Raw genomic sequence first — 22,502 nt, 5'->3', positions numbered from 1 at the left:
ACCCTAGAATCTCGGAATAAGCGTCCGGGAAAACTACTTACGAAATGTAAAATTTTATGTAAAAAGCATTTTACTGTGCTGCATAGGCGACTAACTTGTCTTGTTAACTAAGTTTAACACCCCAATTCTATGAAAACAGGCTTGGAAATCTAGCACACACCTTGACTATCACACTATATTATTTTAGCACTAGTGATCTTATAAAAAACATGAGTTATTTCTAGAAATCTCTATTAAATTTACCTCAAGCACCTCAAGTTCTGAGATTCACAGAATGATGAATTTCATCATCATTGCTTGGGGCAGCTGTGTCAAAACAAAAATGTAAACAAATATGGCGGAAGATTTGGAAAATATAAGCGTTGGTCATTTTCGCTCGTTAGACCTGCCAAAAAATCTTGCGCTGAGGTAAAGAAACTTTTAGCAACTAATTCAAAAGTTAAACTAGGTTGCTGGCTCTTTTTTCCGTCGCGTTGGAGTATTTTTATGACTTGTTTTGTAGGGTAAAGTTACGGAAAGTTACAGCTGCAAGTGCCATTCCTGTTGCAAGTGTTTCAAGGCTCGGTTCTACGGCGGATAACTTGAGAAGTGTCGAGGATGTTGGACAAGAAGCTATAGAAATGGGTCGTATGAGCAGACCCGGTCAGAGTATGTGCCTTTATCGAGCAAAATAGCCGAAATATATCATATACAGACGAAGATGTTTATATAAACGTGTTCATTAAATCATTTGCAGGCTCGAATTCTGCGGATCAGGAGGAAATTGTCGTAAAATGGCAAGAAAAACTTTTTAGTCAGGTAAAAATAAATAAAAATATCGCGCTATTTGCATAAAAGCGCTATTTTCCTAATAAGAGAGAATTTCTCATTTTCTCTTCACCCCCCTTGACAATATGTTCCTTATCATACCCCCCCCCTGACCATAACCAACCTTGATCGCAGATCCTAACAATTTTTACTAATTTATAAGCGGGAAGAAGAGTTTTATGCCAACCGTCAAAATTGTTATTCTGTCCTACAAGAACAGTACCATAATAATGTAACAAATTTAAGGTAATCCTGGATTATTGAATTTTGATCAACCTGTTTTATCAATGTGATGGAGCATATGTCTTATCTCATATCTGACTTTTGTAGGAAGAAAAATGGTTACCGTAATCACAAGATATTCACCTATGTTGATAATGATGATTATGCAAACACGGAAGAGGTCTTGAAGATAGATTTTGTGCATTTATTTTGCATGCATTTAAACATGCTGGGACTTGATTATTGCTCCTTTAGTGGTTAAAAAGATCTCCCCTCTGGATGTATTTAGATTCTCAAGATCTCCCCTTTTATTGGTCTAGCAACCTTCACTTAGGATGTGTCCAGACCCCCCCTTGATATGTCCGGAGACCTCCCCCCTTGATGGACCTGTTGGATCTTCAGGTGTAAAAATCCTACCTCCTCGATAAGCCCAATGATTGGTCCAACGATCAATACTCAAGGTGTCCAAATCTCGCACCATCTTGATATGTCCATATAGGTCTCTCCCTTGGGTTCCAAAGATCTCACCTCCCTAAATTGAAAAGGCCAGCATCAGAACTGAAGTTGTCAATCATACTTGTTTTAGATTTGTAAAACTATGACAACAAACCCCAATGAATTACCACATTATTTAACAAACAACATGGCTCATGTACGAAGACGGAACATTGACAGAAGATCAGCCAGGAATCGGTACTGCTTGTCAAATAATAAGACCACAGTCCACAGTCTTATTAGAATTACACAGTCTTTGCTTTGGTAGAATATCCAAAAATATTTCCCATTTATAATATACTCAGGCTTTATTTAAACATTGCAGAATGGGTCACCATGGTCCAAGGACTAATATTGTTACAGATGATCAAAGAGAACTTGCGAAAAGAAACAATCATGTGATATCAACACCCTTCAAAATGATGTACATTATGGCAGATTTGAGCGTGGATGGCAGGCAAGGATTACCTGAATAGAATTTGGTTTATCTAAGCACATATCTTGCTACAGATAGTATTCAACTTGTGGTTATGTTTCTGAGCGAAAAAATATGTATTTACCCCCCAGTTATTAGCGATAAATGTATAAGTAATTGGCTCTTTCTTTTAGAATTGGGACTCTGGATGACGAGTATATCCTTTGCTCTATCAAGGTAAATTCTATAAACATACCAAAGAGATCCATTTCCATCAATTTAAATATCTCCGTGAATAAGATGTCTTGTTGCTGTTTTTCCAGACTGATGGCACTGGTCAAATCACGATTAAACCTGACCTCAATACAAGTAAATCTCCCTACAGGATACAGACTTCAGGCGATCTAAAAGGTTGTAGAACATTGGGGTAAACTCCAATGATACATCATGAATAAACGATGCAGGAGTCTTACATATATCAACTCCTTTTGCATCACAATTTCCATACAGAAGTATTTCAATGATTTGTCTGTTTATTTCATACATATCAACTCCTTTTGCATCACAATTTCCATACAGAAGTATTTCAATGATTTGTCTGTTTATTTCATATATATCAACTCCTTTTGCATCACAATTTCCATACAGAAGTATTTCAATGATTTGTCCGTTTATTTTGCAGAGGTTTATGAATATACGATAGAACATGCTTCTCAAGAAATGACGCGGTATTTAGGTTTTCTCTCTTGTATTATAGTGCTGTATGGCATCAACTATGATGCCATAACGTTGATTATCTATTTTTTATGCCTACTTGTACAAAACGAATGGTATTTTTGTAGGGATGAAAAAGAACAAGAAATCAAAAGCTATGATGAGGTTTGTGGGTTAGCGTGTAGCGAAAAAAGTTTAATTTAAATTCATGATCTTTTTCCGGGAGTTATCAATCCTCATTTTCTAACAAACCATTCGTATTAAAGGCCTGAGCTTTGTAAAATAAATAGTTGAAAACGAATTTTCTTCAGCTTTACAACAGACATGCAATGTATTTGGCGAGTCAAGTCGGAACCGAATTTCAACCTCTGGTAAGCAAGATTGGTCTGTAAGGTTTTAAAGCATGAATTTTTCCTCTGTAATTTGGGTTTCGCTCTCATTCACAGCCACAAGCAGGAGTTCTTAACACGTCGATATTTGGTGAAATTGGTACGGAAATTCTCAATACGAGTTTTGTACAATTATACAGTAAATAAAATTATTTATTGACAATCATTTCACTTCTAGTTTCAGCTGAAAATTTTGAATACGATGGTTTATACGTTCACTTTTTCATCGAGCTTCCTCAGCGTGAGTTGTGACGTTTTTATGATCGCAAAACTTAAGTTGAAAAACGCGCGGATGACGAAATGGTTTGATATATTTCCTAGATTGGTCATCGCAAGGTTCCCCTCATCTTTCTGGCGTCACACAAACATGTTTCGTCAAGTCAACTGAGAAGGTGCTTATCATAGGAATAGCAAAATCATGAAATTGTACCTTTGAAGATTTCTTAAGATACTCTCTCTCTCTCTTTTCCAGAGCGATGTCGCACATTTTTCATATCCATTTGAGTTCCACGTCAGCTATCAACCTCCTGAAAATGATGATGGTAATGTGACGTTATTATGTTAAACGCAGCTTATTGTAAAATACTACCTACACTGGACCAACACGTTTGAGATATCTTCTTCAGGTAGTTCAGACACAAACCACGACAGCTTATTGTAAAATACAACCTACACTGGACCACCACGTTTGAGATATCTTTCTCAGGTAGTTCAGACACAAACCACGACAGCTTATTGTAAAATACAACCTACACTGGACCACCACGTTTGAGATATCTTTCTCAGGTAGTTCCGACACAAACCAAGACAGCTAATAGTAGAATATACTGTACTCCCTCCACTGGACCACCTGACCATACTTGAGATTGGATTGATTGATTGATATATTCCAAACTCCAATTTACCCCAGAGGATTTCATTCGTTGGCCAACATTATTTTTGGAAGTGCTCTCTGTTGACCAATGGGAGAGATTCAGAACGGAGGGTTATGGGTATATTACGTTACCAAATAAAGCTGGCACTCATGACATCACCGTCAACACGTGGCGGCCGACCGGGAATGGCCTGGTACCAAAAATGCGACGTTTCTTCATTGGCGGATCCCCGGAACTGGAAGACGTCACTTACGTTAAACAACCAGCGGGAAGCGACGATGTAAGAATGAGTTAGGTCATGTTGGAAAACCTTTCAAATTTTGCTGGCAAACAATGTTTCCTGGTTTGTCCACCTTCAGGAAACATGGCTGGGAAACAATGTTTTCTGGTTTGTCCACCTTCAGGAAACATGGCTGGGAAACAATGTTTCCTGGTTTGTCCACCTTCAGGAAACATGGCTGGGAAACAATGTTTTCTGGTTTGTCCACCTTCAGGAGACATGGCTAGGAAACAATGTTTCCTGGTTTGTCTACCTTCATCAAACATGGCTGAGAAACAATGTTTCCTGGTTTGTCCATCTTCGGGAGAAATAGCTACCAAGCATTCTTGTCCATTAAACGCCTTGTGATATTTCTTTAATCTAGCAAAGAGTTCTGAGCAAGTTTGGCTTCAGAACAGCGACATCAGGAAGTGTTAAAGTGAAGCTCAACATTATACAACAATATCAGTAAGTTTACAAAAATATTCGTCACAGCGACCATTTTGTGATAGAAATAACAAAAACAGCAAGCAAGCAGGAGTATGTGCAAAGAAGGAATTGAAAATTAATAGTAAATTACTTGCATTTCAGAGGGTTTATGGATAACCGGAAAACTAAGAAGAAAGTTCGCACAATGTTACATGGAATACGGTGAGGATATGCCTGATCATCATGCATAGTTTCTTTCAGAATTTACCCAGGAAAAAGTTAAAGAAAATGCCAGAATATAGTCAGAATCTTGAGAGAAACAAGCTGTTAGTTATTCAACAAATTATCTTCTCTCCCTTTTAGTGGATTTGGTGTGATGGAGTCTCTGGCACAAGTTTTAGGTGTGGTCATCTTTCCTCAGAATTTGTGAAATTGTCAGTGAAAGACAGAATGATACAACTGTCAATATTTCAGGCCTGCATTCACGATGAGGATTTGAATATAGTGTAGAATGTTCAAATGCTGTTGTTTTTGTTTTAGATGCCTTCCAAAGAGCAAGGAAACGCATGCAAACAGCCCGGGAGACGCTTCCATCAGTTAGGTAGCGCTCGGTATACGTAAAATTCCGTGTCACGACGTACAGCGAACGTCTGTTTCCGAGACGGATACGATCCTCACCTTGCAACAAACTTCGATGGATTGAAAGCTATGACAGACCTTATGACATACACTATACGCAAAGTTTCGCCAAAAACCTGGTTTAACCAGCTTTTGAAAACAATATTTAATATCTAACTATATTTACTTGTTGTACAAATGCCATTTCAAGTGGGTAATTATAAAAAGTCGTATTAAATAACTTCAAATATATAAATCTCTATTTGTCGCGTTTCAATGACGGTGATTTTTGGTATAAATAACTTGTAAAATGTATTTTGATTGCTAGTGATGGGGTTTCTTAACATGAAAGCATGATTTGGTAGACCAAAAAGGTTTACCACTACGTGTTCCTCCGCACCCACTAATAACTGAGTTATCCCTAAATGTATACTACCGTACCGCACCAGGTAAATCTTCCTCGTCACCGGATCTGGGCAGCGGTTCAAAACTGTCTTCTTCTAAACCGTAGTCGGCTTGCTCCCCAACAGAGAGACCGCTGAAGCTCACGGCATCTGTTTAAATCATATGACAAACTATGAAATTAATCATAAATTGGTTCATAGCTCTTGTCGTGAAATCGTACCTGCCCAGGCTTAATGGAGTATAACTCTTACATAAATATAGGATAATTTCAAACCTGTTTTATCGCTTTTGTGTTTAAGACCAAACTTAGACAAAAGACTTTTCTTCTTCTTTTTCCGCCCGTCATATTGCTAAATGATGTTAAAAAGTATTACGGCCATTTTAGCAAGAAAAAAAAAATGTTTCAGAAAAATATAAACGCGAATCTTGTTTAGCTGTTATCGTGTTGATATTTGGAAACTTACCTTGTCACCAAATAATATTTTCGCCTTGTCTGGTCTAAATAAGAAACACCACAGATTTATCGGAAAGAAACAGACAATTGGGATAACTAGTAAAGTTGAGTTTTCTATCAGGATCTTTTATAAACTTACGCAAACGATTCCTTCGTCTCCTTATTCTCGCCTCCCTTCCAATGCAGTTTTTCTTTGATCACCTTCACAAAAGGAAGAAACTAAGATGATCTACAAACCTCTCTGGAGTTAAACGCTGAAATAAAGACACTCACCTGACCAACGAGAACTTGTTTATAATCTTTTTTCATCACCAACATGAGATCAAGCCACGTCCATGTTCTATTTTGATATTGCAATGTTGGTAAGGTCAACCTAAAGTTGTGAACGTCAACCAAATTCTTCTCTTTCTCTCCCTGTAAAGTGAAATAAAAACTATTTGCATGCACACCAACAACAAAAACTTACAAATATCCCCAGCATAACCTCACCTTGTAGCTGAAACATATTGGTATTTCTGGAATCTTCACGTAAACAAAATTGTTCGTCTGGGCTGCTCGCTCCTGCATGAAAAATCCCAAATGATTTGTTTGTTGCATCCCTGAACGCATTGGATGGGGAGTAAAAAATTATATACTCGGCAGATACCTTCATTTTATCAAGCTCTTTCGAAGCTGTTTCCGACAACGAAGCATAAAATCTGCTTCGTCCAGATTTCTACAATGAAGGGGAAAGAATTTTAGAGTATTACACAGAAGAGAGGATGTTTTGACAATAAGATGTTGAAGAAGTCTGAACACTGGACCTTGACTGGATGACAAACGAACGGTTGGATTTTCCAACTACTAAACAAAGTCACCAACCTTGTCAGAGCTTTGTGCTTGTGGAGACTGCAATGGTGACAGGCTTTCGAGGCTGGAGACAGACGCTCTGGTACTGAGGGAGATATCAGAGATGGCGAGGCTAGTTGGACGTGATGGCTTCTGAGCTGCTCCTTCCTGTATTGTGATAGAAACGAGGGAGGAAAATATTGAATGAGACATTCTGTGATTGCTTGGCTAATACGAATGATATTGATCCTCTTGTTTTGATCAGGGGAAAAGAAATGCCTGAACGTTATCAACAATTGACTGCGGATATAACCACAATATGAATAGAGTTTGAATATTTAAAGAACTATGTAGAAGAATGTTTTTATGCACCTCGTTGAAATCATCTTTATCGCCATGTGGGGGTTGCTGCTCAGCCGCCGCTGTCGATAAACAACAAAAATAATTTTTAACATAACAAGAAACCAGCATTGTGGGCATTCCAGTATTTTCCCCTCTTTCTACGGGGTCCCCCTCATGCAAGACCTTTCACCCACCTCCATCAGAGACACCATCGTATTCCTCCACCGCCTCTCTGACGTATTCGTGAGCTCGGCCAGGAAAGAAATACGCCATGAACAATTTATAAAGTCTGTGAGTGAGAGCGACGTTCAGGGGACAAAGATTGACTTCAAAATGATCTTTGACTCCGATACCACCAACTATTAATTCCATTATTCACACAGTTTAAATGTATATTTACGCAAAAGAGAATACACAGGAAGTGAATCGTATCTTACCTGGTGATTTTACTCGACAATACACTCTAATGGCGATATCTTTACCGACTCTTCTTTCTCCGCTTGGCGCAATAACGTTCTGAGATATGGGAGATAAATCATTAAGTTTTCTTCAATATCATATTTTCCTAAATTTTAAATCTCCTAAATATTATTCGAGCTGAGTTATCGGCAGAAATGACCAGAGCTTCGGTTAAAACAGTCATGAGAAAACTCTGTTTACATTTATTTTACCAAAGCATACAATAATCGTAAATCGTTGGTGTTTTCTATACATTGTCATTATATTATATTTCGACTGTGTCTGTTTGTACAATTCACGAGGGAAAACAAGGATGAACAGTAAGAAATGTCTCTAAAACGTGACAGGTATTAAAACGTGCAAGGAGTGGACACTTGCTAATGATAAATGTTTATCAAAGTTATTCAAAGTCATTCAAATCGACAGTTCTGGCCTAGTTTACACGTATACGCACGCTGTGACGCCATGCCTAGCTTGATTCATATCGGGTAGTTTTTGCCAAGTGCTTTCACCAATAACATGATATTCTACTGTTTTGAGATACGTGATTTCCCCTGCGGCATCCTTGGAGGACCCTCCCATCACGACAACCACATCACCCATGATGACAGCTGCGTGCCCAGTTCTCTTCTCGAGCATCGACGGCAAACGTTTGCACTCCAAGGTTCGGACATTGTACATCAACACATCGTTCAGCGGCAACCAGGAGGTGGAATTGTCATCTTGACCACCGGTGATAATGACACTATCTTTGTACCAGACTGTCGCCATGTTTATCACGGAATATGGCAAAGGGGGAAGAAGCCTTAATTCATTACGAACTGCATCATAACGCAGGAACTTTGAGTCGCCAGCGACATAAATATCGTTGCCAAAACATTCAACACCAGCCCGGGTAAGACCAGTGTAATTCTTCCCAACAAGAGTCCTGGTTTCCCATGGTGAGTCAAGCAGCGTTTCCTCGACTTTCTCGTGGAACGTGATGAATCTATTCCTAAACAAAACGCCGTTGACAACACCCTGCCAAGGCAAGCTTGCTGGAAACAAACACGAAGTAAAGCCGTTCTCATTTGGATCGAAGAACTCGATTCGATCCGAATACCAGCCACCGCACACCATGATTCTCTTCCCGTACAGAAAAGCTTGCGAGAAACGCCGTTTCATGAATAAACATTTTTTAACCAAAGTCCACGTTCTTGTTGACCAGTTGAAAACCTCGATCGACTTGTCTGTTCCTTCGTTATTATCACCTTCACGGCCGCCGAAAACGAATATCTGTCCAAACACAAGTGTTTTCTCTCGTTCAATTGCCGTAGAACTAAAGTGACGTAAAGGATCTTGAATATTTCTTAGACTTTGGTCGTGGGCTTGTAGCCTCTGCACCATTTCGCTTTGAGCAAGAACTACTTGTTTCAACGCCTGGGTTACTTCATTTAATTGTAATTTCATATCGTTGATCTCCTTTCTCAAGGTACACTGGTGTAATTCATAATCGTTATACACAAACTCTTCATGACAGGATGCACAAGTTATCTTTCTAAACTTGCATTCTTCTGCCCCGTGTCTTTCTTTATCTCGTCTGTTCATCGTCTGTTCGCATCCTTCGTTCAGACAAGAGACCGGAGCATAATCACAGGATTCTTCGTGCGACAACAGCTCTTCAACTTCAACATTCTCCTTGCAACCTCGAGAAACATGTTTGCAACGCGGTTGGTTGATCTGAGAAAGAATTTCGTGCACGACTCGAGGAGCTGGTCTCAGCGTTTCAAGCGTCAGTTGGTCAGCACAAAGCGGACATGTTTTGGAGTTTTTTAGATGCTTTGTGATGCATTTCAGACAGAAGTAATGCTGGTTGTTCTGACATTGAACGGGGTTATCCAGGACTTCCAAACATATCTTACACGAGAAATTATCCACGAACGAGCGAGCAAGAACATCGTTCACGACTTCAGCCATGATGGCATTTCGGAAGAGGAAGCGATCGCTGATGCAAACAGCCTTCTCAATGCCTATGGAATTCGCGGCATTCAAGGAATATCATTGGCTGACTGTATGACCTTTGCGACCTCTTAGTAAAGCGAAACTAGTCACAGACCCTTTACTAGACTTCTCGAAATAATAGGAAGGATATATAAAGCCATAGGCAGCCCAGACATGTTTTCGTTCTCGTGGCGCTCGCGCGTGTACACGAGTCTACTTGGTCTATTATGTCATAATAATAGACCAAGTAGACTCGTGTACACGCGCGAGCGCCACGAGACGAAAACATGTCTGGGCTGCCTATGATAAAGCTTCAAAACTAATGGAGCTATACACACTTAGTTTTAATAGGTTAAGTGGTAGTAGATTCATATACCATAGATTTTAATACTGATTTAAAACAACAGGTATAGAGTTATCTAATGTTATCGAGTATTCTGACTAAAACTATATAGTTTCCGCGGCTGTTGTTGAACAAAATCAAAGAGTTTATTTAGCACTTACCTTGTAGGGAGAATTAGGCATAAGATTCGTCATATTGAAGTTTCCAACCTCAACAGTATGAACTCCGGAAGAATCAGTCATTGTAATGTTGGTGTACCTGTCAAACGAAAAACAATGAATGACTTTTGGATCGGCTCAACAACGTTCACAGTTTAGGAGCACAGATGAAGAGATATTCCACTCCAGAATATCCCGCCACTGGACAGAACAATTCATAAAATTGTTTACCTCAAATTCATCAAAGTCGCCTCGACAAACTTCAGTTGACCGTCTGGCTGAGTAAGTCTCCAGGAAACATGGTTTAAAAATACCTCAACGACCCTCATCAACTCCCCGTTTCGACCTGAAATGACAGAAAATGCTGCTCGTATAGTCCCAAGTATGCGGCATCAATAATGATGAGGAATTAAGACACTTCAACCTACCTTTCTCTGGTGAGAGCATTACACGGTCTGTCATGAAATCTTTGTACGCACTGGCAAAAATAAATATCATTTTATTAAAGAGGATTTGAGCAAGGGAATGTAATTTGTGGCTGAAGTACCAACGGAATACATCCCAAACGTTTTCCCAAATTTCTTTTGAATGCAGACTCCGACAAAACCCATCATTTGCAGTTCAAAAATTCTCTATAAATACATGTTTACCTTATCATAATTCGGAGTTCCGTGCCTAATTCATTTACATACGCTTTCCTATCAGCGGCCAACGATTCTAACTGCACCCTTTCGCTCTTCAATCTAAAAAATAATTTGAGATAATGAAATAAATGAGATTTGATTGGCAGTCAAGACGGCCGGCTGACCAATCGATAAAGAACGTACTCTTCAATTTCCTTCAAACAGTTTTCATTTGGTGCTTCCATCTTTTCCTTCTCTTTCATTATTTCATTCAAGTTATACAGAACACGTCGTAGTTCGTTTAATTCCGTCAAACAAGTTCTGAAAGACAATATATGAATACAGGGTAAGATACGCGGTATCAATAAGAGATGATCGTCACTGGTACTCTAGGAAGAACAGCTTAGAACTGATTGAGCTACACACACTGTACCTGACATTATTCTGTACATTTAGAATAGTTCCTTTCAAATCTTCTGCTGTGCTCAGTTGAAAATAGAAGCCCATACGTTGTTCAAGTTCAGATACTTCCTGTAATGAGGAAAACGTTTGTAGAGATAGCTTGGGGAAATACCTAGAGCAGCTTACCACAAAAACATTCTCAAATGCATTTTTTCCACGTACTTTTTTCTGCGGTTCTGTGTACAGTAGCACGTTGCTAACGATATCAAGAATTAGAGCATATTGTGCCTAAAGACAGAGAGATGATTCATACCAGTATAAATAAAGTTAGTTTAGTTTAGGTTTCTTCCTGTAGTAACACTAGATCAATAAGAGATGATCCTTACTGGACCTTTAGGAAGAGCAGTTTAGAACTGATAGAGCTATTCAGTATAAATAAAGTTAGTTTAGTTTAGGTTTCCTCCTGTAGTAACACTGGATCAATAAGAGATAATCCTTACTGGACCTCTAGGAAGAACAGTTTAGAACTGATAGAGCTATCCAGTATAAATAAAGTTAGTTTAGTTTAGGTTTCCTCCTGTAGTAACACTGGATCAATAAGAGATAATCCTTACTGGACCTCTAGAAAGAACAGTTTATAATACTTAGTTCAATGTGTTCTGAAGCATTTTAACTCACAGAATTAATACATATCTCCAGCACGGGATGTTTCAAGGTGAATGTATTCACTGGATCCCCAGCGCCTTGATTGTATCGTAGTCTCGTAGAGGGTGATGGCGCGGGCTGCAGAAACGATTATAAAGTTAAGAAACACAAAGATGACAATAAACATTGTGAAAACAGCTCAATAAAGGACGACATCTGTAAAATCATAACTATATTTTCTTACGGTGTTCGAGGCAGGGACATCTTCTAATCCCTCTTCAAGTTCATCGTCAAAACTCACGTAGTAAAACTCGCAACCACCTCTTGAAACTATTCGCTGTAGTTTTGTGTTTCTGATGAGCAAACCTCCAACAAAAGACCCAACGTCATCGCCAGGCCCCAACACCGAGGATGGGTCGGTCAAATCAATGCCAGTGTTTTTACGGCGAGCTTGAATCGTATTTGAGTCCAGCCAGATGCTGTCCTTGTGTGAGATTTCTTCATTCGAGATTTCGTCAGTTGCTTTGACCGTAGAGAAATACTTGAAAGATTGATAAAACTATTATGGAAACATAATTTTTCGGCTCCAAATTTATGTCAGAACTATAGTTATTACAACTGAACATAAACACAAAATTTCGACTACAGTCATGAAGGGAAACAAAAGATATAATGGATTAAATATGCAGAATGGTTTTCATTTCGACAACTCTTCTGAGCGCTGATTGGTTGAAATATGAGCACGAGATCACGTGGTATAATTACCTGCATATTTTCCAAATGCCCGACCCAGGTTTTCTTGTTTAATAGTTTTCTCCCAACTTGCGTCGGTTGATGAAGACGATTGAGAACCTCAGCGTGGCCGGCTGTGACCAGGACACAACCAGAGTTCTCGATACCTTTCAACATCACTTGAGAGTTGATGAACTCGACTGGAAATGAAGAAATGATAAAGAAGTATAACGAAACTGAAAACTATTTTGGCCGTTGTTCAGGTCGCGTCAGAGGCAAGATTGGATGAGATAATTTCACCGGATCTTTGACAAAGGAATGTTGAAAAGGAGGAATCAATAAAAACGAGCTTATGTGTTTATTTTGAGGAATATATAAATGCTGGAAGTTGACTCACAATGCCACCGTTGTTCGTGAATGTCTTCAGAATTGCAGAGAGCATAACCGCTGGATTGAGCCTCGTCACTTTTACCCTAGGGATAACACAAAGTATGAGCCTGAAACACAAACACGAACACGAAGTACGGACGGTGGTCCCCTTCCTCCCGTACAAACCTCTTCCGTTAGAACGTAAAGCTTGGAAGGATCTGATAAATCCGAGACTAGTTTATCAAGTAAAACATCAGTGCTCGTTGAACGACGTCTAGACGCAGAAATTGAATTGTCCACATCGTCACCCGCTGCCTGTGAATTGAGAATAAAAATGGGAAGATTCGTGGAAAAGAGAGGTGACGATTGGCAACACAGAACTGGATATCATAATTTCCCGGGAACGGTCCTGGAATATCCATTACATGCCTTACCTCAACTTTTCCGCTCATAGTCTTCGAGAAGAGATCGTCCAGCTTCGTTTGGCTCGTCGACAGTCGTCGGGCCGACGAATCCTTCCGAGTACTCGTGTCAGGAGAGGACTCGGAGAGTGCTGAGTTGTTCTATGCCAAAGAATAGTTAATTTAACAAAAGAAACTTGACAGGGCTTTAATAAAATAGTACTCAAGAACAGGTCATACCATGTTGTCAACTTTAACAGACTTTAGAGCATCGGCTGATAAATCTTTCTTCAATTGCTACAAGGAAACAGAAATATCAAAGTTGTACACAGAGTAAATTGTATAACTTGCTCGAATTTCAGCACCAGTGGAAAATACTTTGCGCTATCATCCAGTTTATATCCAGATCAAGGGACTGCACCTGTGATCTTGTGTATGTCTCCACAAGTCCAAAAGTCAATTTCCTGTTTGTTAGCGTCCAGACTCCACGGAAATTATGGCAGACAAGGTTATGAGTGTAGTCCTGTTAAAACACACAAAATAACGGTCATGAACTCAGAAGTCTTTTGAAGCTGAAGTCTTATTTTAATACATTTACCTCTAAATTATTCGAGGAAACTCCATCCATTTCCGTTTCTTCCTGGTTGAATTCCTTTCTTTTATAAACCAACCTGTTGTACATTAAAGCGAATATCAATAATGATTTGTGAAAGTCGGCGAAGTTTTTTATTATTTCGTCAGCAATAATGTTGATTTATTCCGTATTAAGTTGACATGTCAACAGTTTTGAATGTGATCACACCATAGAAACATATACAAGTTTGCATGGAAGGAATTGTTAGTCTATCCCAGCATTCTGTCATGCTCTATCATGGTTTTTACCTGTCAACGTGTCCAAGATAGAATTTTGATGTTTCCAACGTTTGTAGATCTGCCGTGTCCTCGTTTGAATCAGAACTTTCCTAAAACGATTATGATGACAATGATTAATACGACACTCTTCTCATTGAGATGAAATTATAATCAGAAAACTGCATATTGCAGGAATATTACAAATTTCTAGAAACCTGAATGGGCGTCGACTGTTGCACAGTCTCTTTCTCAGGCCGCTCCGCGACGCCTGTGACGTAACACGTGACATCATCAATCTCACTGTCCAGTTTAATAATCGTCCAGGTGGCAGCAGGTCTTCGGATCAAGCCATCTTCAAACTCCGACAAACCAACTCGGTATATTGTATTTAGGCTTCCTGTGCCAAGATTAAGTTCTGCTCCCAAATGCCTCGTGACTGAGCCCCAATACAGAAGATGAAGCTTGGGAAATTTTAGGTTAAGACCAAAGTTTCTGTAACAGAATTGATAAAAGAGTTCTCGTAGTTTCTCGAGAACTGGCTGCTTTTTCAAAGACTTTTCGGAGACCGGAGTCTAAAAAACTATCTGATCCAGGGAGTACAAAAAAACATATTTCGAATTACGTCAAAACTTGACAGTTTCAAACTGCGTCTTGAATCAAATGTTGTACTCTTAAGATGCCCTTTTTTATTCGGAGTTTGCTTTTCACTTCAATCTCAATCACCACATGATGATTTTAATCGCCAGACTATGATTTTGGATTGTTAGAAGAATGTGAAAACATAATTTTCCAAGTCACCTGTAGTGTCGACTCAAAGGTCTTTTTTTCGGTAGGATTCTGTTGAAAATTGAGCCTTTCTTGATTGGTCGACTCACATTACGCCAAACCACAGCCTATGTAAAACATGACAGTGTGTTCGTTAAGAATGTGGACTGTTTTCATGGCGACGGGAATAATTTCAACAACTTTACCTGGAAATTTTGGAACCATCTAAATGTACTGGCGAAGAGAAGTATTTCTGGAATGTCGTCCTTCTGAAATGGATGAAACAAAAGAAAAAATTAAGAATAGGAGACTTTTGATGGTTAAGATGGTTAATAAAATACGCAAACGAGAAAACATCTTGCTTCTAGAATTGTGATAAGTAATCGCATCTTTAGATCATGATAATTTACCTTCAATCTTTGTTCATCCACTTCAAACGAGACGTTTAGACTGAGGTTTTGAGATCTGAAGGCGGCATAAGAATCGTGGACCTAGAAACACAGTAAAAACATTTAAAACAACCAATCATTTAAATGCTTTACGTGAATAGCGAGCGGCTTGAATGGCCCCATAAGTCATAAATGGTAAGCATTTACATATTGCAATGTTTTCACCTTTCCCGGAGGAAGTTCTGGCAGTTTGTCTGGGGCACAAGGTCGGATGTTGTAATGATTATTGGCATCAGCTTCGTCTCGACAATGCCAAACAAGATCAGCTCTGAAAGGACAAGGAAACGACATTATACGTACGACGTCTTCAGTTTGAGATACTTTGATTTCTAAAGCCATTCAGAGCAGACATAAATCACAACATACCGATATTTAAGGGCAGGAAGATGAAGGACCCGACAGTCATCGTACTTCGAAGCCGTTCTTGTAAACAGATCAAAATCCCCAAATATTTCAAAGCATGCTGTAAATAAAAACAAATTGAACCGCACAGAAAAATAACGAGCCACAATAGCTCCATGAGACTAGCAACAAACGTACCATTTGTCCATTCAAACCGAACATTCCTCCATTCAATTTCCAGTTGCTCGGATTTATCGTAAGGGTTTCTCGTTGCTCGCCAATTCAACTGCCATTCTTTGATATTCATTAAAAGGCGTCCGTGAAGCAATAGCCTCATCTGAAGAGAGATTGACTTTCGTTACATACACACTCTTCTCACATGTGACTGAGGTGAAATTATAATCAGACAACTGCATATTACAGGAATCAAACCTCAGTCACAGAGATGAAAGACGCATGAACGATTTTTATTTTTCATTACCTTGTCCCAAAAAGGCAAACCTATGCTTGGATCCACACTCGCTTTGTTGATATATTCTAAAAGATGAAAAACAATTCACCATCAATTTCATAGCATTACAATACCTGCAACCCCGTCTCAATTAAGTCAAAAATGACCGAAGTTTACCAAAAGCAATGTTGACCATCGTGTAGGCTGGTTCAATATCAACACCCCAACTCATTTCAAGCTTCTCAAAGTCTAAATTGAAAATGTATTTGTGAACCGTCAAGAAAGATATTTTCACAGCAAACTCATGCCAAAAACGTTCATAACAGTGTGAATTTAGTGTAACTACCAAACTTCAAATCGTGGAAGTATTTCAGTGGCGTCATTCCTCGGGTGATCTTCTGCTCGCCCCAGGGATGAGGTATTTCAATCACACACGTTCGTTTGGCTGATAGATAATGAAGGATAATGGTGTATAAGAGTGGATTCAAAGGTGGATGCACTGGTCAAAAGGTGATTATAAGAATGGGGAGTGGTAATTAGGTAATAGTAAAGTATTAATCATTTGGAAGATGTTTTCCACATTTCTTGCTCCAAAACTTGTTGTACCTCGTTCACATGCTTCTTGCTCTGCGCCAATCAAATGACCGGAGATTTCAAATGACTCGCACAAAAACAACGGCTGCTCGTAATCACGTAGTGTGAACTATGGAATAGAACGACACAAAAAAGTAAAAAACTCTTATTGATCCAGTGTTACTACAGAAGGAACCTAAACTAAACTAACTTTATTTATACTGGATAGCTCTATCAGTTCTAAACTGTTCTTCCTAGAGGTCCAGTAAGGATCATCAAAACTAAACTAACTTTTTATTCATTGAAGTAGCTATATTGGCGTGTTAGAACTCTTAATTTGCTCAGCGTTCAAAAACATTTAATTGAGCGAAATATTACTTTAGAAAGTAAAAATTTTATTAGCAGTTTGCAATTCCACTTTTTATTTTTCTCATAATTACCAGGGGCGCCAAAATCCTACTGTAAAATTAAAGGAATAAGTGATCCAACTAACTCTTCAAAATTGAATAACAGAAGTAAAATTAATATAATAGATTCAAAACATCATATCACGCGAATAATTAGGGGATTTCAACACTTTGTTTAGGGGAAGTCAAAACGTTCGTCTGCACTTGATTGCAAGAAGTTGATTATATATCCGCTTGAAAGTTTAAAACTAATAACTCTTCAAAGCTGTAACACCTTCTAATATACTTCGGTTAAATTTTCCAGATGAACAAAAGAGCGATGATTTTAATATTTACCGACGGTGGTCTTTGAACGCAAGCTGAAACAATTCCAACGTAATCAATTTGAACTACAATTCATTTTGTAGCAAACGCAATCAATTTCGGCGTATTTTTGACGACGATTTGACAAATTGATGAAGATGTTATGTTTGTACATACAAGTAATGTTATTAAACTGCGGCGCCAATGTTGAACGATTGTAAATACAAGCAAACGTGAAGAAATATATCAGTGTTCATTGATGAAACATGTTCTTCAGACATACAGTTATCTTGAGAATATATAAACAGGATTTGATACGAGAAAACAACGGGGAATTCAGGAAGAATTTCTGCCACGTTTAAAGCCTAAAATTACTAGCATCTAAGGATCATAAAAATAATAATTGCAGTGGCAATATGACGACGATTAAGCAAATTAGTAACGATGTTATAATATTTAGTAATTTACATATCATATAAAGGTTATTAAAATCAGTCTTGACGTTGGCCTACCAGAAGCATCTATGACGCAAACCGAAGTAAAATTGCTTGTTATAAATCCTGCAAAGTGGAGTGAACAGAAGCACCTATCTAACCATGCACCGAATTTGCGGACTGTTGTGTGTCCACATTTTTCTAATTTATTTAAAAGTCGTTGCTTCGGAACCGACCTTAAATACTACAGAAATTAGACCAAGGAAAGTCGACAACCGTTATTCAAAGTTCGAAGGAAAGCGCGCAGAAAATGGAACGGATTTGAACACTACCGATGTGAATGTTTGGCGGATTCCACTCATTTCAATGAAATGTTCTGACGCCAAGAGTTGTGCTGGACGCTGCGGTTCGAACCGTCAATTTCAAGAACGACACACAAACAAAGCTCAGTGTTTTTGTGATCCTTGGTGTGATTCAGTCTTCAACGACTGCTGTGAAGATTACGACGAACAATGCAATGCAAGTGGGATGAAAGAAGCCTTGGATAAAAATGAAATAGACGACCTGTGGACTTGCAGTAAAGTAGATGATAGAAAGATCTGGGCCATAGGTAAATGCAATCCTGGTTGGAACAACGACGAGATTGCAGAGAAGTGCACGAAGCCAAACAAGAATCATATCTCCACACAAATTCCGGTGATCGATGGTAATAACGTGACATTTTTGAACAGATACTGCGCCATTTGCAACGGAATAACCGTGTACAAACCGTGGAAATTTTCGGTCAAATGCAACGTGCTGCCAACGAGCACATACACCGAGTCTGAATTCTGGAAATTCACCGATTACTTTTGCCAAAATAGATATCTGAAACGTACATTCGCTAGTCGTGGAGTTCGCTATTGTTACGATGTTGTGAAAACCTGCAAAAGCAAAGCAGGCGAGGAGGAGAAAAGAAAATGTGCCCAGCAACCGGCTGGTTTGGTCGCAGCCAAGACGCCGCAAAGTGAGTTTAAAAACTACAGGAACCTCGCTTGTCTTTTATGTAACGCTAGATACTGGATTATCCCAATGTGCGCACCGTTCGTACCAGAAAAAGCGAGTGGAAGAATAGTGCCTAGACCTTACAGCGCAATTTTCACGAGTTCAGAAGAGAGCAGTTCCTTGTCGTCCTTGCACTGTCCTGAAGGTGAACTTTACAACGCTCGCTCAGGAGAATGCGGCCAGGTTTTGGCGGCCGACAGTATGAAAAAATCTAACCAATTTTTGAGAAAATTCGCCATCGTATTGAAGTATGAAGCGGTAAACAACAAAAGTCGCAAACGCTCAAAAGATAACCAATGTGTACGGTTTGATGACGTGTTTGAGAAGTTACTAAGAGTCAGTCTACTTGAGTCAAACGTGAAGTTTTCAGACCTGGATATTTATCAACAGAACAACCACAGCTTTGTCGTGGCGTTTCAACTGTTGGGATCTGAAATTGACTTCGATAATGGCGAAGGATTTCCTTGGGATTATTCAAAAATCAATGAACTTGTTTTTCACGCAAGCGCCAATCAAGACAGAAAACATGGGGTTTGTCGATATTCCTTAAAACGTCAGGTTTCAAGAGAGTTGTTTTGCGTTCAAAACACAACATTTATCGCGGCCAACCAGTCGAAAATATTCCCCAACGGAACACTACAGGTGTCTTTCGACCCATCACAGAACTTGTACTATGACAAAGGCGAATATTTCAAATACAATGAAAGTTTCTTGGCAATTTGTACAGTGTTCAGGCCCGTGAATTGTACACATTATAATGTACTTTTAAACGCGAGTGATTTCACACCGTTTCGTAACCGTTCAATTTACAACCGGGTGACAAAATCGGTTTATGACTATGGTGAGTACACGATCATTGATAACAAGGCTTGGGTATGTTTAAAAGACAATTTTGACTTCAGAATGAAAGGTATTAACGACCGTTCAGATGAGATACATTACGTCATACTCTCGTATGTAACTTTGATCAGTCTGTTAACATCAGTACTCAGTCTCACAGTTGTAATAATTGTGTATTCGTTGAATCGTGCTTTGAGAAATCTTCCAGGCAAAAACTTGATGCTTTTATGCGGAACCCTAGCGAGCGCACAAACCCTTTGGATTGTAGAAGCTATCGTTGTATCATCGCCTGTCCTATGTACAATAACTGCAATCCTAAACCATTTTGCTTTTCTGAGCTCGTTTTGCACATCTGGCTCAATTGCTGTGAATTCCTTCTTCACATTTCGTCGCCTATCTGAAGGAAAACTCTACACTTCCAGTAACCGACGAGAATTCCTGCGATATTGTGGCTACAGCTTGGGTATTCCTGGTTTATGGGTGACTCTGTGCTGGGTTTTACACGGATGTCAAGTGATCTCGCTAAGGAACGAGAGCTCGAGCAGATGTTGGTTTGGAAACCCGGAGAGTTTCAGGATAGCATTTCTTTATCCTGCTGCGGTACAAGTTTTCGTGAACCTAATCCTTCTTGTAATCACGTTAAGAAATATCCAAAAAACCAGCAAAGCCAGTCGACAATTGCAAAAGAAAAACGAGGGAGCAAACGCCCGCCATGTTGGGATATATTTGAGGATGTCAGCGCTGATGGGTTTGTCGTGGTTATTTGGTATTTTCGTTGTGATTTTCCCGAGAGAAGTGGTCTTCGAGTACATTTTTGTACTTGGAAATGGTTTCCAAGGACTTTACATCGCTCTGGCTTTCTTGTTGACAAGAAATGTCAAAAGAATAATGTGGAAAAGGTACATGGAAAGAAATACTACATTCAGTACAAGCCATTCCTCACCGAAGAGCGAGAAAGCAAAAGGACATGCAACATAACAACAGATCTGTGTGTTGTTGTAAAACATAGGATATGCGTTCAAATTACTTTCAAATTTACTAAATATACTTAGAAACTTCACGATCTATTGTAATTGTTTAGCTAAAAGGGAAACGAAAAGTAGTCATAGCCAATATTGTGACGTCTTGTCAGGACAAGACTCTCTTGGAGGTCAAAAAACAACGCCAGGATTTTGATAAACTTTGAAATTATTCTCATGGAAAAGTTATGCATGTACTGCAAGAATATATCGTCAATAAATCGATATAGCAAAGCGTTAATTATTATATTATTATATCGAAGTTAAAGTACATTGAGGCAAAATAAATGCTGTAAGGTTTAGTGGTGTAAATGTATGAATGAATAAAATGTTTCAAGACACTTACAGTTGATGATGAAACGGTTCCTTTAACAAAACGAGACCATAAAGTTGAGAATTTAACATCTTCAGTGGGAAAGGGGCTGGAAATATGAAAGAATAACAAATTAACCGACAGTTTATAATGTTGTCATTAAAAAGCCAAATCATTTTGAATGAATATAAAGACATTGCTTGGCAAAGATTAGTGGCTTCAATCAGTTTATCCTGAATCAGAATCCTGCACAAACATCCAAAACACATATTACCTTTCGCTATCAATTTGTTTCATCAGAGGGACTACCTTTTCTTCCCCATTCATCGACTCGTCCGCCAGAATCATTAAATTTACATCCGTGAACTCCCAGCAGCAGAGGCGAGTTCGCTTGTCCACTTCGTATAATTTCTAAACCAAAACGACAAAACCTGAAAATATCTGTTGAGGAAACCGCGGGTATACAGCGAAAAGACTTACCACGGATCTTTCGATGTAGATTTTAGATTTCTTTTCACTCAAACTGTAGTAAAGTCCTTCAACTTTCTTGTCTAAATTGATAAACCATAAAATTTCATAAATGAATATCACAAAATGCACCGTGTAGCAATGAATTTGTTGTGATTAGTTTTCAAACCTGATAACATGTTTCCAGGATTCTTTCTCTTTTCGCTAATTCGTTCCTCCAAAAGTCTTTCCCTCTCAGTCCATTGTAAAGCTTCGTCACAGAGAAGCTAAGGAATAAACAAAATTCCTACACGCGTCTTAACAGAAGCCACTTTCAATGATTTTACCTCGTAGTTCTTCCCCAGTTTCACTTCAAATGGATCATCCTCAATTTCAAAAGATAAACTCTGAAAAGATATATTAAATGCAATTGCCCTCATTGAGACTTGACGCCTTAATAAATGACGTAAAGACAGTTTGGAAACCTCTGAACATGCATGTAGGCAGACTACGAAGTACGAACACACCCCCCGTGCTAGAGAATGTAAATACCTTTAGCTTGATCCACATGTCAGCATAAAGTGGATCCTTCAAACCAGTTCGTGGCTTCCTGTAAAGTTGCTTCAGCAATTTATTCACAATGAGAAGTTTGTCAAGAGATTTTCCAAAGTTAAAACGGTAAGGAAACAGAATACAGATTTCATCAGCGTCCAGAATCCTAGGATAAGATGTAATGTCATATAGCTCTAGGATGTTAAACGTTAAAGAAGAAAAAATGAAGAACTACGACAAAAAAGTACCATAATTTGTTTGTGCTTGATTCAAAGGCATCAACCGTGTTTCTCACGAGACTAACATCGGAATTCTTTGCCATTTTCTTTAGCGAAAATGCCTGTAAA

At 38.8% G+C, this 22,502-nt stretch overlaps 2 protein-coding genes across 3 annotated transcripts; one reads left to right on the top strand and one right to left on the bottom strand.

Moving 5' to 3' along the window:
- Window positions 1-2: 2 nt before the first annotated feature.
- LOC114523563 (Meckel syndrome type 1 protein-like) lies at window positions 3-5,412 on the top strand. 2 transcript variants are annotated; one of them, XM_028544525.1, is made up of 21 exons: window positions 3-408; window positions 503-642; window positions 737-798; window positions 971-1,053; window positions 1,138-1,210; window positions 1,616-1,722; window positions 1,850-1,981; window positions 2,134-2,176; window positions 2,263-2,350; window positions 2,622-2,667; window positions 2,782-2,818; window positions 2,965-3,024; window positions 3,100-3,142; window positions 3,221-3,283; window positions 3,364-3,434; window positions 3,515-3,584; window positions 3,953-4,197; window positions 4,562-4,644; window positions 4,768-4,827; window positions 4,969-5,006; window positions 5,146-5,412. In XM_028544525.1, the coding sequence occupies exons 1-21, from the start codon at window positions 335-337 to the stop codon at window positions 5,208-5,210; spliced, it is 1,683 nt and encodes a 560-aa protein (XP_028400326.1). In that variant the 5' UTR covers window positions 3-334; the 3' UTR covers window positions 5,211-5,412. The 2 variants fall into 2 exon arrangements, with proteins under 2 accessions (XP_028400326.1, XP_028400325.1); XM_028544524.1 differs by having other exon boundaries at window positions 5-408; window positions 503-648.
- Window positions 5,413-5,619: 207 nt separating this feature from the next.
- On the bottom strand, window positions 5,620-22,496 carry LOC114523561 (protein KIAA0100-like). Its single transcript, XM_028544523.1, has 46 exons — window positions 22,404-22,496; window positions 22,156-22,321; window positions 21,951-22,010; window positions 21,794-21,890; window positions 21,637-21,707; window positions 21,431-21,567; window positions 21,190-21,265; window positions 16,830-16,926; window positions 16,570-16,668; window positions 16,401-16,472; window positions 16,254-16,309; window positions 15,971-16,109; window positions 15,797-15,893; window positions 15,596-15,698; window positions 15,392-15,472; window positions 15,188-15,250; window positions 15,015-15,109; window positions 14,432-14,708; window positions 14,247-14,326; window positions 13,963-14,035; window positions 13,786-13,887; window positions 13,605-13,661; window positions 13,398-13,526; window positions 13,150-13,278; window positions 12,992-13,067; window positions 12,628-12,794; window positions 12,107-12,403; window positions 11,896-12,000; window positions 11,440-11,505; window positions 11,249-11,346; window positions 11,020-11,136; window positions 10,843-10,935; window positions 10,621-10,670; window positions 10,424-10,538; window positions 10,196-10,292; window positions 7,690-7,768; window positions 7,447-7,611; window positions 7,283-7,332; window positions 6,944-7,078; window positions 6,729-6,797; window positions 6,572-6,643; window positions 6,356-6,496; window positions 6,222-6,283; window positions 6,093-6,126; window positions 5,903-5,978; window positions 5,620-5,777 (listed from the first exon to the last, which is right to left on the bottom strand). Exons 1-46 carry the CDS (start codon window positions 22,475-22,477, stop codon window positions 5,656-5,658), a joined length of 4,716 nt encoding a protein of 1,571 aa, XP_028400324.1. The 5' UTR covers window positions 22,478-22,496; the 3' UTR covers window positions 5,620-5,655.
- Between the last annotated feature and the right edge of the window lie 6 nt (window positions 22,497-22,502).

This window comes from Dendronephthya gigantea, unplaced genomic scaffold (assembly GCF_004324835.1).
Source record: "Dendronephthya gigantea isolate DGI-Jeju-01 unplaced genomic scaffold, DenGig_1.0 000028F, whole genome shotgun sequence".
NCBI classification, from domain to species: domain Eukaryota; kingdom Metazoa; phylum Cnidaria; class Anthozoa; order Malacalcyonacea; family Nephtheidae; genus Dendronephthya; species Dendronephthya gigantea.
This window is presented reverse-complemented; position numbering and strand designations above follow the sequence as displayed.

Coding starts and splice junctions, on each gene's coding strand:
- LOC114523563 (XM_028544524.1), top strand. CDS start 335: ATGGCGGAAGATTTGGAAAATATAAGCGTTGGTCATTTTCGCTCGTTA. Junction 3,284..3,363: donor TTTCATCGAGCTTCCTCAGC/GTGAGTTGTGAC, acceptor TATATTTCCTAG/ATTGGTCATCGCAAGGTTCC. Junction 3,585..3,952: donor ACCTCCTGAAAATGATGATG/GTAATGTGACGT, acceptor AATTTACCCCAG/AGGATTTCATTCGTTGGCCA.
- LOC114523561 (XM_028544523.1), bottom strand. CDS start 22,477: ATGGCAAAGAATTCCGATGTTAGTCTCGTGAGAAACACGGTTGATGCC. Junction 21,266..21,430: donor AAACAAATTGATAGCGAAAG/GTAATATGTGTT, acceptor TCATATTTCCAG/CCCCTTTCCCACTGAAGATG. Junction 7,079..7,282: donor ATAAAGATGATTTCAACGAG/GTGCATAAAAAC, acceptor ATCACAATACAG/GAAGGAGCAGCTCAGAAGCC.